The 13,035-nt window shown below is 36.6% G+C and overlaps 1 protein-coding gene across 3 annotated transcripts in view; it reads right to left on the bottom strand.

The window, feature by feature from the left end:
* Positions 1–1,407: 1,407 nt before the first annotated feature.
* WDR93 (WD repeat domain 93) overlaps positions 1,408–13,035 on the bottom strand; it is a 1,423,954-nt gene continuing 1,412,326 nt past the window's right edge. For all 3 annotated transcript variants that reach the window (XM_044078311.1, XM_044078310.1, XM_044078312.1), the window contains one exon: positions 1,408–2,484. In XM_044078311.1, the coding sequence (XP_043934246.1) occupies positions 2,388–2,484 (97 nt within the window). In that variant the 3' untranslated portion in view covers positions 1,408–2,387. The remainder of the gene's footprint in view (positions 2,485–13,035) is intronic.

Raw genomic sequence — 13,035 nt, 5'->3', positions numbered from 1 at the left:
GATGTCCCCAGTCAACAAGTGAAAATAAGTAAATAAATAAATAACTCTCACAATACTAGGTGTTGTATGTAACTTTAAATATGGTCTGCATGAGCTGCAGAATGCAGCTAGTTGACTCCTGATTCATCCCCTTTGGCTCCTTGGAAGGCACTGCCAGTGTAGTCATAGTGGTTATAACACTGGTTTCTCTACGACAGAATAACACACTTGGCATAACTCATCCAATACCTGGGCATCCATACAGAACCTATCCATTTGCTCTTGCCTAGTGAGACCTGAGTACAGAATTCAAGACTTAAAGTACCTCCTAGTGTGGCCACATAGGGAAACTGATTGGCTGAAGGCTTCTGCTGCTCTGGCAGTATCAGTTGCCATAATATTGCTAATAATAAATACAAGTTAACCATTTTTTCAATGGCGTTTATGGCAATGTCTACTGTTTTTGGCCCATAAATTCAAGGGCTGGTGAACTTCAGTGCTTGTCACTGTATGCTCCTATCAGGCTTCACAAATACCATTATTTCAATATGAGATGCAAGTATGACCTCATTTGCAAACTATCCTGGTGCTTTGCATGTCAATGATATACCTGCAAAGAGCACTACCTTTACCTGTATCTATTACTTGCATCATACCTTTGTACAAGCTTCTTTCCAGATACACCTGTTGAATTAGTTTACAAACAATGTTCATAGTCCCTCCAAAAATAGTGAACATCCATCTACAATGAGCAAAACTGAGACTGTGAATAGACAGTTGCCTAAAAATATAAATTTGGGTGTGTGTATGTGTGTGTGTGTGGGGGGGGTGTACTACACCCATTATGTGAGAAGCGCTTGTTGCTTTATACGATCATTTCCAAGGATGCCATTGCTGATAGGAAACAAAAGGATTTTGGAGTTTAAAAAAAAGATAACTATTTGTAGTCTCTGTTGTTCTGTCAATCCAGAGAAAACTCATCAGTTCTGAAACAGTCCTTAACTTTGGCTAATACTTACACTTGTTTTATGACAAAAAACACAACTCTCTCATGTGATGCAAGTTCTTTTCATTAAAGCCTCCAGAGTGTATCACTTCTGATACACTTTGCTCTTTCTGTAATAATTGTGCCCATACAAAAATACAACTCATTATGAAATGTGTTCTGCTACTATGTAGTCACCTTCCTTCCTTTTGTAAGTGTATTCCATTTTACCCCTAATATAAATGAAGGCGTGTTCAGTCATAACGGATACTGAATTATGACCACATTTGCACAATGGCAATTACATAGATAGTAAGGTGATAGAATGGAATAAGAGTGCAATGGCATAAATATTACAGATTCTGGTTATTTTTGTGAATGGGTTGCTCTAACTCAGTTATCCATGTGAACTGAAAAAAAATACTCTTAAAAGCAAGAGTTACTCTCGGTTAACCAATTATTGTTAGGATAACAAAAAGGCACTTAACTAAATTGTTCAAAGCTGCCTACTTTCATTAAACATAAATTGTTAAAACATCAGCTCAGCTCAATGATGTTAGGTTACTGCAACTAATGATGTTAGGTTACTGCAACTGTGTTAGTTTTTAATATTATGTAAAACTTTAGTTTACAGATTCTGAAATTAGCTTGAATTGTTATCATATACAATGCTTTATTTGAAAAACAAGCACTAAATTCTTGACCTAACTTTGTAGCACCTAATAAGAAAAAAACCTGATCAAATCTTTCTGGGATTAGCATTAAATGAGTGAACTTATTAAGGACCTTTAACTTTAAAATGAAAAAAGTTACTTTTCTGACATAAAAAGCATAGTCTCTGACAGGTTCCTATAGACAGCACAGACTAAGGATTCCTAGAATGGCAACTGTTAGTCTGCAATTTAAGTGCAAGTGCAAACATACATAATTCAAAATTGCTATAACCATTTTTTCACCTTCTCTTTCATAGTACTTTGGAGTGAACAAGAATGGCCGACTTTATCTGTGGAAGGGCAAATGTAAAGGGTATTAAACAAATAGAAAAGCATCTTTCATTAAAAGTACAAGGATTCCAACTTTAGGCCATAAAATTGGAAGCGATCTTCTTGACACGTACTGTCATTATACACCATGCTTGTTACTACACTATGAACTGTAACCTGTTTTAAAGAAAGCACTGTTATGTTAAAACGTATGGTACTCCTTTTTCTTAACAGCTAAAACAGACTTTTTGCTTTTGTGTATTGTGATTTAGCATTTTGGACAAAAATGAGTACTTCTGCTCTTCCAGGTCTTAAGCGGCTAAGCCTTCTGTGGGGCTCCAACCAGTTATATGCAAAATCAAGTGTGTACAAAGCTAGAAGACAAGTGAACTTCACAAAACTGCGATAATGATGTGCAAAAAAGCTATCGCTGGTCTGCACTATTGAACTTTCTGCTGCCTGACCATGGCTGCATGCCTTCGAAGATTCTGCCAACAGTCATTCATCTGCTTGTTTCTTGCATTATGTGACTGAAGCCTGCAATGTAAGCAAAACAGCTGTTAGAAAAATTAAGAGTACAGACAATGTCCTCGCATTTAAGGCATATTGGTGAGCCACTTGTCTATATAATCTAAGCCTTATTTTGTATCTTCAAAAGTTGAACTTGAGGATTTAAAACTTTAAATACAACAGTATGGACAACATGATGCATAACAATTGTTTCTGTTAATTTGTATTATGTTTATGGCAAAAATGTATGTCTCTACACACGTCTTGAGAATTATAGCAGTTAGATACTAGAATCTAAAGAACCTGAGGATGAGCTTAAATAATGATGGATAAATGACTACTGCTCTTTTGCATGAAATGTAAGAGCAGCTACAATGAAAGCAACAACAATTCAGAACAGATGATGTAGAAATCATGTTCTGAGTACAGATGAGCTTTGATATGTAGGCATTAGTTTTTTACATCAACACAGATTGTAAAAAAAAAAAAACTTGAGATTGATTCATCAGCACAATAACTGTTTGTGTCTGTATGTATGTTATTTGGCTGGTAATCAGCACTGTATATAGCTTTCTATGGATTTTAACAAGTAGATCTTGTAGAGTCATGGCCAGGCAGCTTAAAAGTCCATTTCTTACAAATGCTTAATCAGTGATAGTATCTGTGTACAACTGATTGGAAAAGGGCTGAGAAATGCAGTGGAGAACTCTAGGGGCTTTACTGTTAAGGACCTACAACAGTATGGCAACATGAAATTCAGCCTGCATGCTTGCCACAGGGTGCTACCCAAGGCTAAAACTTCATTAAAAAAAACACAAAGGCCTTACAGAAAACTGAAACTTCTGAAATTAAGATTGCCAATAAGGATGCATAATTAATAATTTGCACTGATTCAACTTTAAAACTGTTAAAATCAGAAGAGGTGAAATAATATCCTGTTTACCAGATTTTCAGAGGCTATGCAGCAGGCCCTTCTGAAAACATTTCAAAAGGAAGCTCATTAACCACTGGCAAAGCTACATAGTCAATGAGAGGATTAAAAGACAATAATGAACAAAGGACAGTTACAGTTTACTTTCAGTGTGTAAATGAAGCCCTAAAAGAAAAAAAAACACTCTTCTTGTACAAATTTTGAAGCCTAAATGGACTAGTCTTTTCCAATGGAAACATCCCCATGCACAATAAAGTCAAAAGTCCAGCTGTGTGAAGTGCTCATCAGAACAGTAGAATAATAGATCTAAGATGGGAGCCATCTTTTTGCTACTAACTGATTACTTACAGGTTTTAGCTATTCCATGAAGCACTGTAGAGTTTCGCCATTATTCTGAATTACTGCTACCTCAGCTTATATATACATATATATATATATATATATATATATATATATATATATATATATATATATATATATATATATATATATATATATATATATATATATATATATATATATATATATATATATATATATATATATATATATATATATATATATATATATATATATATATATATATATATATATATATATACACACACACATATATATATATATATATATATATATATATATATATATATATGTATATATTTTTTTCACTGAAAAACTATATGTAAAAAATGAAGAATATGAAATCCATATGGTATTTAAGCTTATTCATAATAAATGACATTTTACAAAACCACTATAGCTATCTATATAACAGAACCTTAAACAACAAAGGAGACATTAAAACAGTAACAAGATTTCAGATGGAAGAAAAAGCTAGTGGAGGGAAAGTAAGTGGGAGCTGTATGTACTCAAATACATTCTTCTGCTTAGATCTACTGATTTAAGAGGTCCATCTTCAGCAACCTTTAACATTTCTGCTGCAGGTTATTAAACTACTCAGCCATTGTGACTTTCCCAGTCTGCCAGACAAGATTCCCCTTCCCATAATGCAAGTAACATTCTTTACTTTCCAGTTCTTTGTCTCACACATCAGTGGTATGAAGAAACAACCTCAGCCTTTTTTCTCTGGAAAATGTGCATGTTATAGCAACTTGAGTTCACAACTCAAACTGTTTTTTGTCTGTTTCTTCTCTTACATCTATACTTGCAAACTTTATAGAAGTATTCTGCTTTTTAGAGAAAATGTATTTTTTCATGACTGTGGAGTTGGGTGTAGGCCTGCCTAACTTTTAGTTCACAATGCCTACTCCCCTCTTCCAAATGTGCCTGGGCCTTCTTAGGGGCACATTAAGCATCACCTGTTAAGTGAAAACTCCCAGCACTATCTGCAGCATAATTTTGTCAAGGAGTTAAGGAAACTGTACCCCAAAGATGCAGAAAGGCCTTTCAGCCATTGTTTCTTTTGCTGACATTTTCAGCTCTTCAAAGGGAGCATGATTCTCCTCTCAAATCAGGCTCTGCTTATGTTTTTTTTTCGTGTAGTTTTCCATGAGAAACAAGCTTTTTATCAAAAAGGAAAGAAAAAAGCTTTGCTTTCAATTCTGTTTAAATATTTTAAGTTGGACTTTCAGTCACCTGTGTGGTGACACTTTGTTGTACTATTCTTTCCATGTTTAGGCAAAAAATGTTTTCTATTTGCTTTCTGTCAATTTGTTCTGGCACCTTAGTCTTGTAGCTTCTTTTGCAATTGTGGACAGATGGTGAATCACTGCAAGATTTTAGCATAATTTATACATTATATTGCATTTCTATCTCTACAAGTAATATTACTTGTAAAAGCTATCTGTTTGTATTTTGAACCTGTTTTTGTCTTGTAGTATCAGTCGCAATTGTGGCAGAACTATAGACTACTGCCAGAACTGGGCTTCATTTTAGTAATTTATTACTGCATTTTTCCATAAACTGTGTTACTGAAGGAGGGTATCTGCTTGTATCCAGTCTCATGCAAGTAGATATGCCTTAGTGACTGCTACCACTTAGGAAAAATAAAAATAAATGGTGGACAGTACTCGAGGTGGGGGTTAATTTGGTTGACTGATTATTCCCCTGGGTTTGTCTGGAACTTCCTTTTTTCCTCTATCTTATCTGGAGCCACTCTTTCTTCCCCATTTTAACTTAGGTGGTTGTTCTTAGGCGTATAGATCTCTGTCTTCCAATATGAAATGTGAACTGAGTTCTGAAGCTCAAAAATCAGGCACATAGGCCTCAGTCCTTTAGAAATTTTACTGGCAAATGAGCGCTGTTTATATGACTGAGGAAAGGTGGTTACAGCTCTGAATTTATTATACAAGAGGTGGTCTTGCTTCAATGGTTTAGTTGAGAAGTTGGATAAGAACTCGCAAGTAGTTTATCGGAAGGGTAGATCCGTAAAAAATATTTTGGAGTCTGATTATAATCCCAGTTCATATACAAGTAACAAAAAGCAAGGCACAGCAAAATGTGGGTTTGCAGTCAATGTAAGGATATATTAGTAGCAACATCTGTTGAAGTGAACAAAGTTAAAGTGGAAGCTACTTTTCACTGTAACTGTAATACACAGAGGGTCATTTACTGACTTGATGTCAGAAATGTGATGGGGTCTATGTGGGCATAACCCAGAAAAGGTTGAAAGACTGTATATATGAACATTATTTAGACATAAGAAAGAAAAAATGTCAACAATTCTTTAGTGAAACATGTTATAAAACATCCTGATCACCACTTTTTTTGTTTTTTGGTCTGGATTCTACTGTTAAAAGCCCTAAGGGGCAGGCAGTGGGAAGATCGTATAGAAGAACGTGAGCTGCACTGGCAACTCAAATTAAACACCACAGCCCAGCATGGACTGAATGAACAAATATTTATTGGCAGTGTTTTAAGACTGAAATCCTACATTGTTTAATTTTGTTGTACATATACTTTTTAGTATAGTAGGAAAATGGACCATAATTGTCCCTATAAGATGCTGTGAATAATATTCTCTTTAAGAAGTTATTCAATTGTTTTCCTGCTTTGGGGCATCTCTGATCATATCACTTTCATGGAGGGGGATTTAAACTGTAAGTTTAGAGCTGTATTTTGATTCTGATGAAGTCTGTATGGTTTCAGATGAAAGTGCTTTATCTTTTATGGTTTTAATATACACTTTGTGCATTTCTTAAATGGCTTAAAGTACTATTGGGAGTAGCATCTGCTTACTTTGGTTTTGGTCATATCAGTGCTTATTCAGGTTAGGTGATATGTCATGTGTTGAAGCAGGAGCATTTGACTTGGGTGAAGTGCTTTTGGAGTTGCAGTATGAATTTTGACTAAGTGCTGATTTCCTTAATGTAGATGGGTAGAGCCTGCCAAAGAATAGGTGTCTGAAAGGAGAAAGCATGTGCAATGCTGTGAAATTTGGTTCTAGGGGTAATAAGAGTTTGTATAGCTTTTGAGAAGTGTCCAATTGTATGAGGAGTTTTTTTTTCTTGAAGTCTAGCTACAAGGGGAGTAAATGTGTGGAGTCGGACTAGTTTGCAGAGTTGAGATCCTAAAAGTAGGTCAGATGATTGTTTTATGGGTAGCCATTTATGTTTTTCTAGGGTGATACAGCGATACTTACACAGAGAGGTGAGTCTGTAAGAAATTGACAGATGTTGCTAAAAATAGTTTGAAGTGTGGCAATGTTTTTTCTTGGAGGCAGAAGCAAACATTTGGAGCCCAAATTCAAACTAAGAAAGGAGAACTATTTTGCCACTGGCTGCTCTGGCTTGTTGGGACAGAAAAAGGGAGATCTTTTTGGCATAGAAGAGGAGGGAGTTTATTTTGGCTCTCCCTTTATCTATGTGGAAATGGAAGTTTAGTGATTGATGACACCACAGTCCTATTATATTTGAAGGTGGAAGTTTTCTCTATGGAATGGTTGTGTAGGACAAAGACAGTTAAAGAATCAGGCTTGGTCAGTTTTCTTTGGAGTTCCAAAAAGCATAGCTTTGGTCTTGGTGGTGTTCAGAAGTATTTTATGGCTCATGAGCCATTGGTGGAGCTCATGTAATTTGGACTGAAGCTGGCACTGAATGTTGGTAAGAGAGTGACTTGATCAGAAAATGACCAATGACCGTGTCAGCAGCACAGAGGATAAGTGAGATATAGGGAGGTCAAAAGGAAGTGTGTTAATGGATATGGTGAAGAGTACGGGGCAAGAATGGATCCTTATTGTATACCTTTGGTAGCAGTTGCGGATTCTGATTGAGAAGATCCTGTTTAACTCTGAAGTGTTTGTCAGTGAGGAAGTTTTTAAACCAGGGAGCAGTGTCTGGACCAATATAAATTTCAGTTAGTGTCGCTCGTCTTGTCTCTTAGCTCATCGAGTCTTGTGGTAGAAAAATTATGCACTTCCATGACATCAAAGCCAAAACTCTGTGCAGCAAGCTGTTCTGTAGTATTTCTGAGTGATCTGGATACAGTATCAGCCAGATAAAGAGGTTTTCCCTTTATATAGACCATTTTGAAATTGTACTTTTGTAATTTAAGCATCATTATTTGTAGTCTTGCTGGAGCAGTATGCGTAGGCTTCTTTAAATAGTGCAATAAATCAAGCACTTTCGCCAGGCAAATACCTGGCTTTCTCAAGATAAAAAGTAGTGTGACTGAAAAGTTTAAATACTTAAGCATCTGATCACATGGTACTTAATTAGTTCAACAAACACTTTTATGGCAGCTTAGACTTAATGCTGCAAAATCCCCTGGTCTCAATGAGGCCATTAATATATCCAGTTTACTAAAGCTGAGAAGGGCTAGGCTATGATTTTCTTGTTACAATTAGTAAATGTCTTTTATCTTACATATTTGTGATTTTTTATGCACCCATTTGTACATTATTTTTAAATGATTTTCACTATTTAAACTTTTATTCTGCATTTTCATATGCATACTTTTCACTCACTGAGTTCAGTTACTAATTAACTGCCTTCTTAAGTGGATGTTTGTTGAACTAATTAAGTACCATGTGATCAGATGCTTAAGTATTTAAACTTTTCAGTCACACTACTTTTTATCTTGAGAAAGCCAGGTATTTGCCTGGCGAAAGCGCTTGATTCTTTAAATAGTGACTAGAGGCTGATGATCAGTTTCTATTTGGATAGCTTGGCCATAGATACAATTATGGAGCTTCAAACACAATTGCCAAAAGTTCCTTCTCAATTTGAGCATACTGCATCTCAGTTTGATTAAGAGTTCTAGATGCATAGACAAGTCTGACCTCCTGAAGAATAAATGCACCAAGGCCAAACTTTGAAGCATCACAGGAAAGAACTACTGCTTTGTGAACATCATAGAAACTCAATGTATGTAGGTTGGCAATTTGCTGTTTGAGGATATCAAATGCTCTCTGGGTTTGTTCTTACCATGATCAGGGAACATTTTTGTGCGTCAGCTCCCTTAAAGGTACCAATAACTCACTAAAGTCAGGGAAAATTTGCCCAAATAGTTAACCATACCAAGAAAATGCTGTAAAGCCTGAACACTGTCTGGGGCTGGCATCTCAAGAATGGCTGCTTGTTTAGAATGGTCTGCTCGTAAGCCACTACGGTAAATAAATGATCTACATAAGAATCTTCTAGTAAACTGAATTTGCATTTCAGAGGATTGAGCTTCATGTGCTCTGTCCAGAACTTTCCTGTTTCTGTCATGCTCTGCTTCACCATTGCCTCCAACCAGTAACTCATCAACTATTATAGCACATGGATAGGCCAGAAAAGTTTGCTCCATTGCATTTCACTGGCAGAACTTATTCCAAAAGGCATCCTGTGGAATTTGTATCTACCAAATGGGGTACGGAATGTAGTCAGTAGTGAAGATTTGCGATCAAACATTACTTACAAAAATGAACTCTTTGCATCTAAGACAGAAAACACAGTGGCATTTGACATGGATAATGAGGTCTCTTTAATGTTTTTTTGTAGTCTCTTGGGTCAATGCATATTCTGATTTCATCTGAACTTTTCTTATGAACAGGTACCATGGAAGACACCCACTCAGTCCGTTCTGTGACTGAACAAATCACACCTTGCTGCACCATTTTGTCTAACTGGACTTTGACTTTGTCCTGCATAGCTATTGGAACTCTCCTTGCTAGTCTGACCACTGAACTAACCTCTGTGTCTACTTTAATGGAGTACACAACTGGAAGTTTGCCTAACTTGTCATCAAAAACATCAGCATACTCTGAGAAAATAGCATCATTGAAGCTGGAACTGGGATATGTGGTTACATGATGTACTTCTTTTGTAAAAGAAAGCAGTTCCGTTCTCAAACTGGCTCTGAGGCCCACTAATGACTGCACAGATCTTCGGAAGACATAAAATTGCAAGCTATAACTGTTCTTAGCCAAACAGCATGAAAGCACTGCTGAGCTTTTGGTTTGAATCTCTTCACCTCCATAAGCAACAAGCTTCACACAATTGGCCAAATTAAGTTTCTCAGCAGCTCTCACTCTAGCAAATGTTTCTGCTGACATCACATTACACTTTGAAGCAGTGTCTACTTTGAGCTCAGTGGGCTTACCATTGATCAGGACAGTACAAAATACTTCATTCTTTGCCAATAAATCCAATGCATTAACCTCTTCACCGACCACTGATATACCATCTACATAGAAAGTAGGGTTGCAGCTTTCTATATGATCAGCCTGCTTTTTTGAGTGACCTTTCTTAATAACTGAATGAGGCTTGCTTGATTTACAAATCTTTTGAAAGTGGTTCCATTTTTTACACTTGTGGCATTGCTGACTAAATGCTAAGCACTTCTTACTCTTTTAGACTCATGACTGGCGCCACAATTATGACAGTTAACAATAAGACTTGACTTACGTTTTGCTGACTCATCCTCATACTGCACGGAGCATGTCCGTTTTGCTGAGCTAGTCTTGGAACTTGCTAGAAAGTTTTGGGTCCTCCCTGCAAATACCGCAGGGGTTGCAGCTGCCATGTACTTAGGCCTGCTTCTGTTTGCCATGTGCTGCATACTGTCTACGCTTGCTCTAAAGGCTGCTGAAACTAAGCTCTTAACACTTGTAAGCATACTTGTGTGCCTTTCTGTGAGCTCATGGATTTGGCAAATCTCTATGGCTTTGCTTAACATTAAATCACTGTCACAAAGTAAAATCTTTCTCACTGCAGCAATATTAACACCACACACAAGCCTGTCCTTTATTAACTCATATTTCAAATCACCAAATCTGCACTTTTCAGCCTTATTTCTCAAGTCAGTGATATAAGCTGCAAAAGTTTCACCTGGCTTTTGGTCTCTTGTATAAAATGGGTGCCTCACTAATGTAACATTTGTCTGCGGATTGCACATTTCTGTAAATTTACGTTTCAAGTACTCAGGGTCTTCCCTTGATTCAGCCAGTACAACACTATGGCAGTTTTCCACCTCTCCTGCATATACTGCTGGTGCATGCATACATTAACCCTATCTATCAATGGCCTCTGACCCAGCTTATTTAAGCAAAATGAATGCCAGTGTACATGCATCTTTGTTAGAAAAAGCTGCTTGTATGAAAATATTGTATTCCTGCTCAAATACTCACCAATTCTTTGCAATATTATGATCAATCACAAGTGGACTAGGTCTGCGAAATGCCTCTGGCATATCAACACACAGTTGTGAAGGTGCTTGAAATTATGTATGAACATATACACATAAATATATGCCAGAACTTGTAATTATGCCCAGTAGCACAACAGTCTCTTTGAAATAATTGCACTTTGCCAAATAAATCTCCATAGCACAAGAATACTTTAAAGTCACTGTACCAAAACCACTCCTTATCAATGTAAGAAATACTTTGAAATGGCTGTACTTTGCGAATAAACTGTATACAGCAGAAGCTCAGAGTAAGAAACACTTCAAAATGAATGCACTTTACAAATAAACTGTACACAGCACAAGAACGTTTTACAATGGCTGGAATGTGTGAAAAAACTCTGTACAGTATAAGAAACACTTTGATAAGTTGGCACTCTGAGAATAAACTGTACACAGCACAAGAAACTCTTTGAAATGGCTGTACTTTGCAATATAACTTGTACTTTGCACACAGTAAACTCTTTGAAATAATTGTACTGTAATAAATCATACACTCTGCAAACACTTTGCACACACTGAGATACTTCGAACTCAAGTTATACTTTGAATGGCTTCGGCCAATGCAAAATATTAGTTTATGCCCAAAACACGGTCTTCTACTAAAAACATGCAGTTGCCCTGCTCTCTAAGCTTATTTTGCCTTTTTATTGTACTCTTTATGCACATTTAACCTCTTATCATGCTCATTATACTTTTCTTGTGCTTGTTTTACTTTAAACATGATCGTTATGTGAACCAAAGGTAATTCTGAGCCCCATATGAATATTTTTGCTAGTTTTATCAAGTATCATAGTTTCAAACATTTTGTTTAATTAATAATACATTTTTCTGCCTTTCATTTGATTAGTAATACGTTTTGTGCTACTCGTTTGATTAATAACGTGTTTTGTGCCTTACGAATGCTCTATTTTATTTTCTTTGCAAAATAAATAATTTATGCAAATTTTGGTTACCTTTAGTTTGTTTTAGGCCCTATTTGATCATTTGAGCACTGTTATCATCCAACATGCTCAATATACCTTGACCTTCAACTCTGCACCTCACGGCTTGATGAAGTTGCACTCTCAATCCCGGTTCTGACACCATGTCGCTTGTCTGGTCAGGATAAAACAGACAAGTGGTTGTGGGTTCAGTTCAAGCAGCTTTATTACACACAAACACATCAGGAATGAAGCTTTGTAACTTAAACTTAAATAAACTTATAAACACACTGACTGCCTCACTCATACATGCTAACACTCTCAAAATGGCACTGCTGCCTGCACATTCTCACTATTTATATGCACGTGCTTACATCTGGAAATGCTTTTTAAAGTTACATACACATGTTTTGTTCTACAGTTTGTTTTGGAAAAGACAGTAGTCATTGAGGTCAAATGACTTTGCCAAGTCTATAAGTAGGGCACCTGTAAAGAGGCCACTATGAGAATTTAGTAGGATGTCATCAGTTAGGGATCAAAGTACTGTCAAATGACTTTGCCCAGGCCAGAATCCATGTCCTTTGGAGGACAGCAGGTGGCACTGCTGGATGCAGAGGGAGAGCTGGGTGTAGACTGTAGAGCTCTGTGTGTATTGTACCTACTGAGCCACTGCAGCTAGATAGCAGGTCCATATAAGTTACTGAGCACATACAAGATCAGTGCCATTTTGTATAGTCAGAGTGAATGCAGGCATGAATGGAGATGCACATACGCGTGTTTTTGAAGTAATGAGTCAGTCAGTTAGCTTAAATATATGTTCCAGTTACAGCTCCTGATGTGTTTATGTACAATAAACAACTTGAACCCATCACAGTGCTGCAGTGTCTCATATGAATACAAGAGACATGACATAAACCAACGTCACAAGAAGTTTGCTCAGAATTTGGAGAACGGAAATGAGACGGAAGTGAGAAGTATCTTTTGGGTTGGTTTGCATTGGTAGGGGTTTAATTAGCCTAGTTTTCCAAATCTGTTGCATGAAGCTTTGTGTGAGACACAGATTATAAATGTGGGTGACAGGAAGGCATAGATATTTTC

This window comes from Protopterus annectens, chromosome 7.part0 (assembly GCF_019279795.1).
Source record: "Protopterus annectens isolate FY-2018-M chromosome 7.part0, PAN1.0, whole genome shotgun sequence".
NCBI classification, from domain to species: Eukaryota; Metazoa; Chordata; order Ceratodontiformes; family Protopteridae; genus Protopterus; species Protopterus annectens.
The sequence above is the reverse complement of the archived record's forward strand: the minus strand, read 5'-3'. Positions and strand labels throughout refer to the sequence as shown.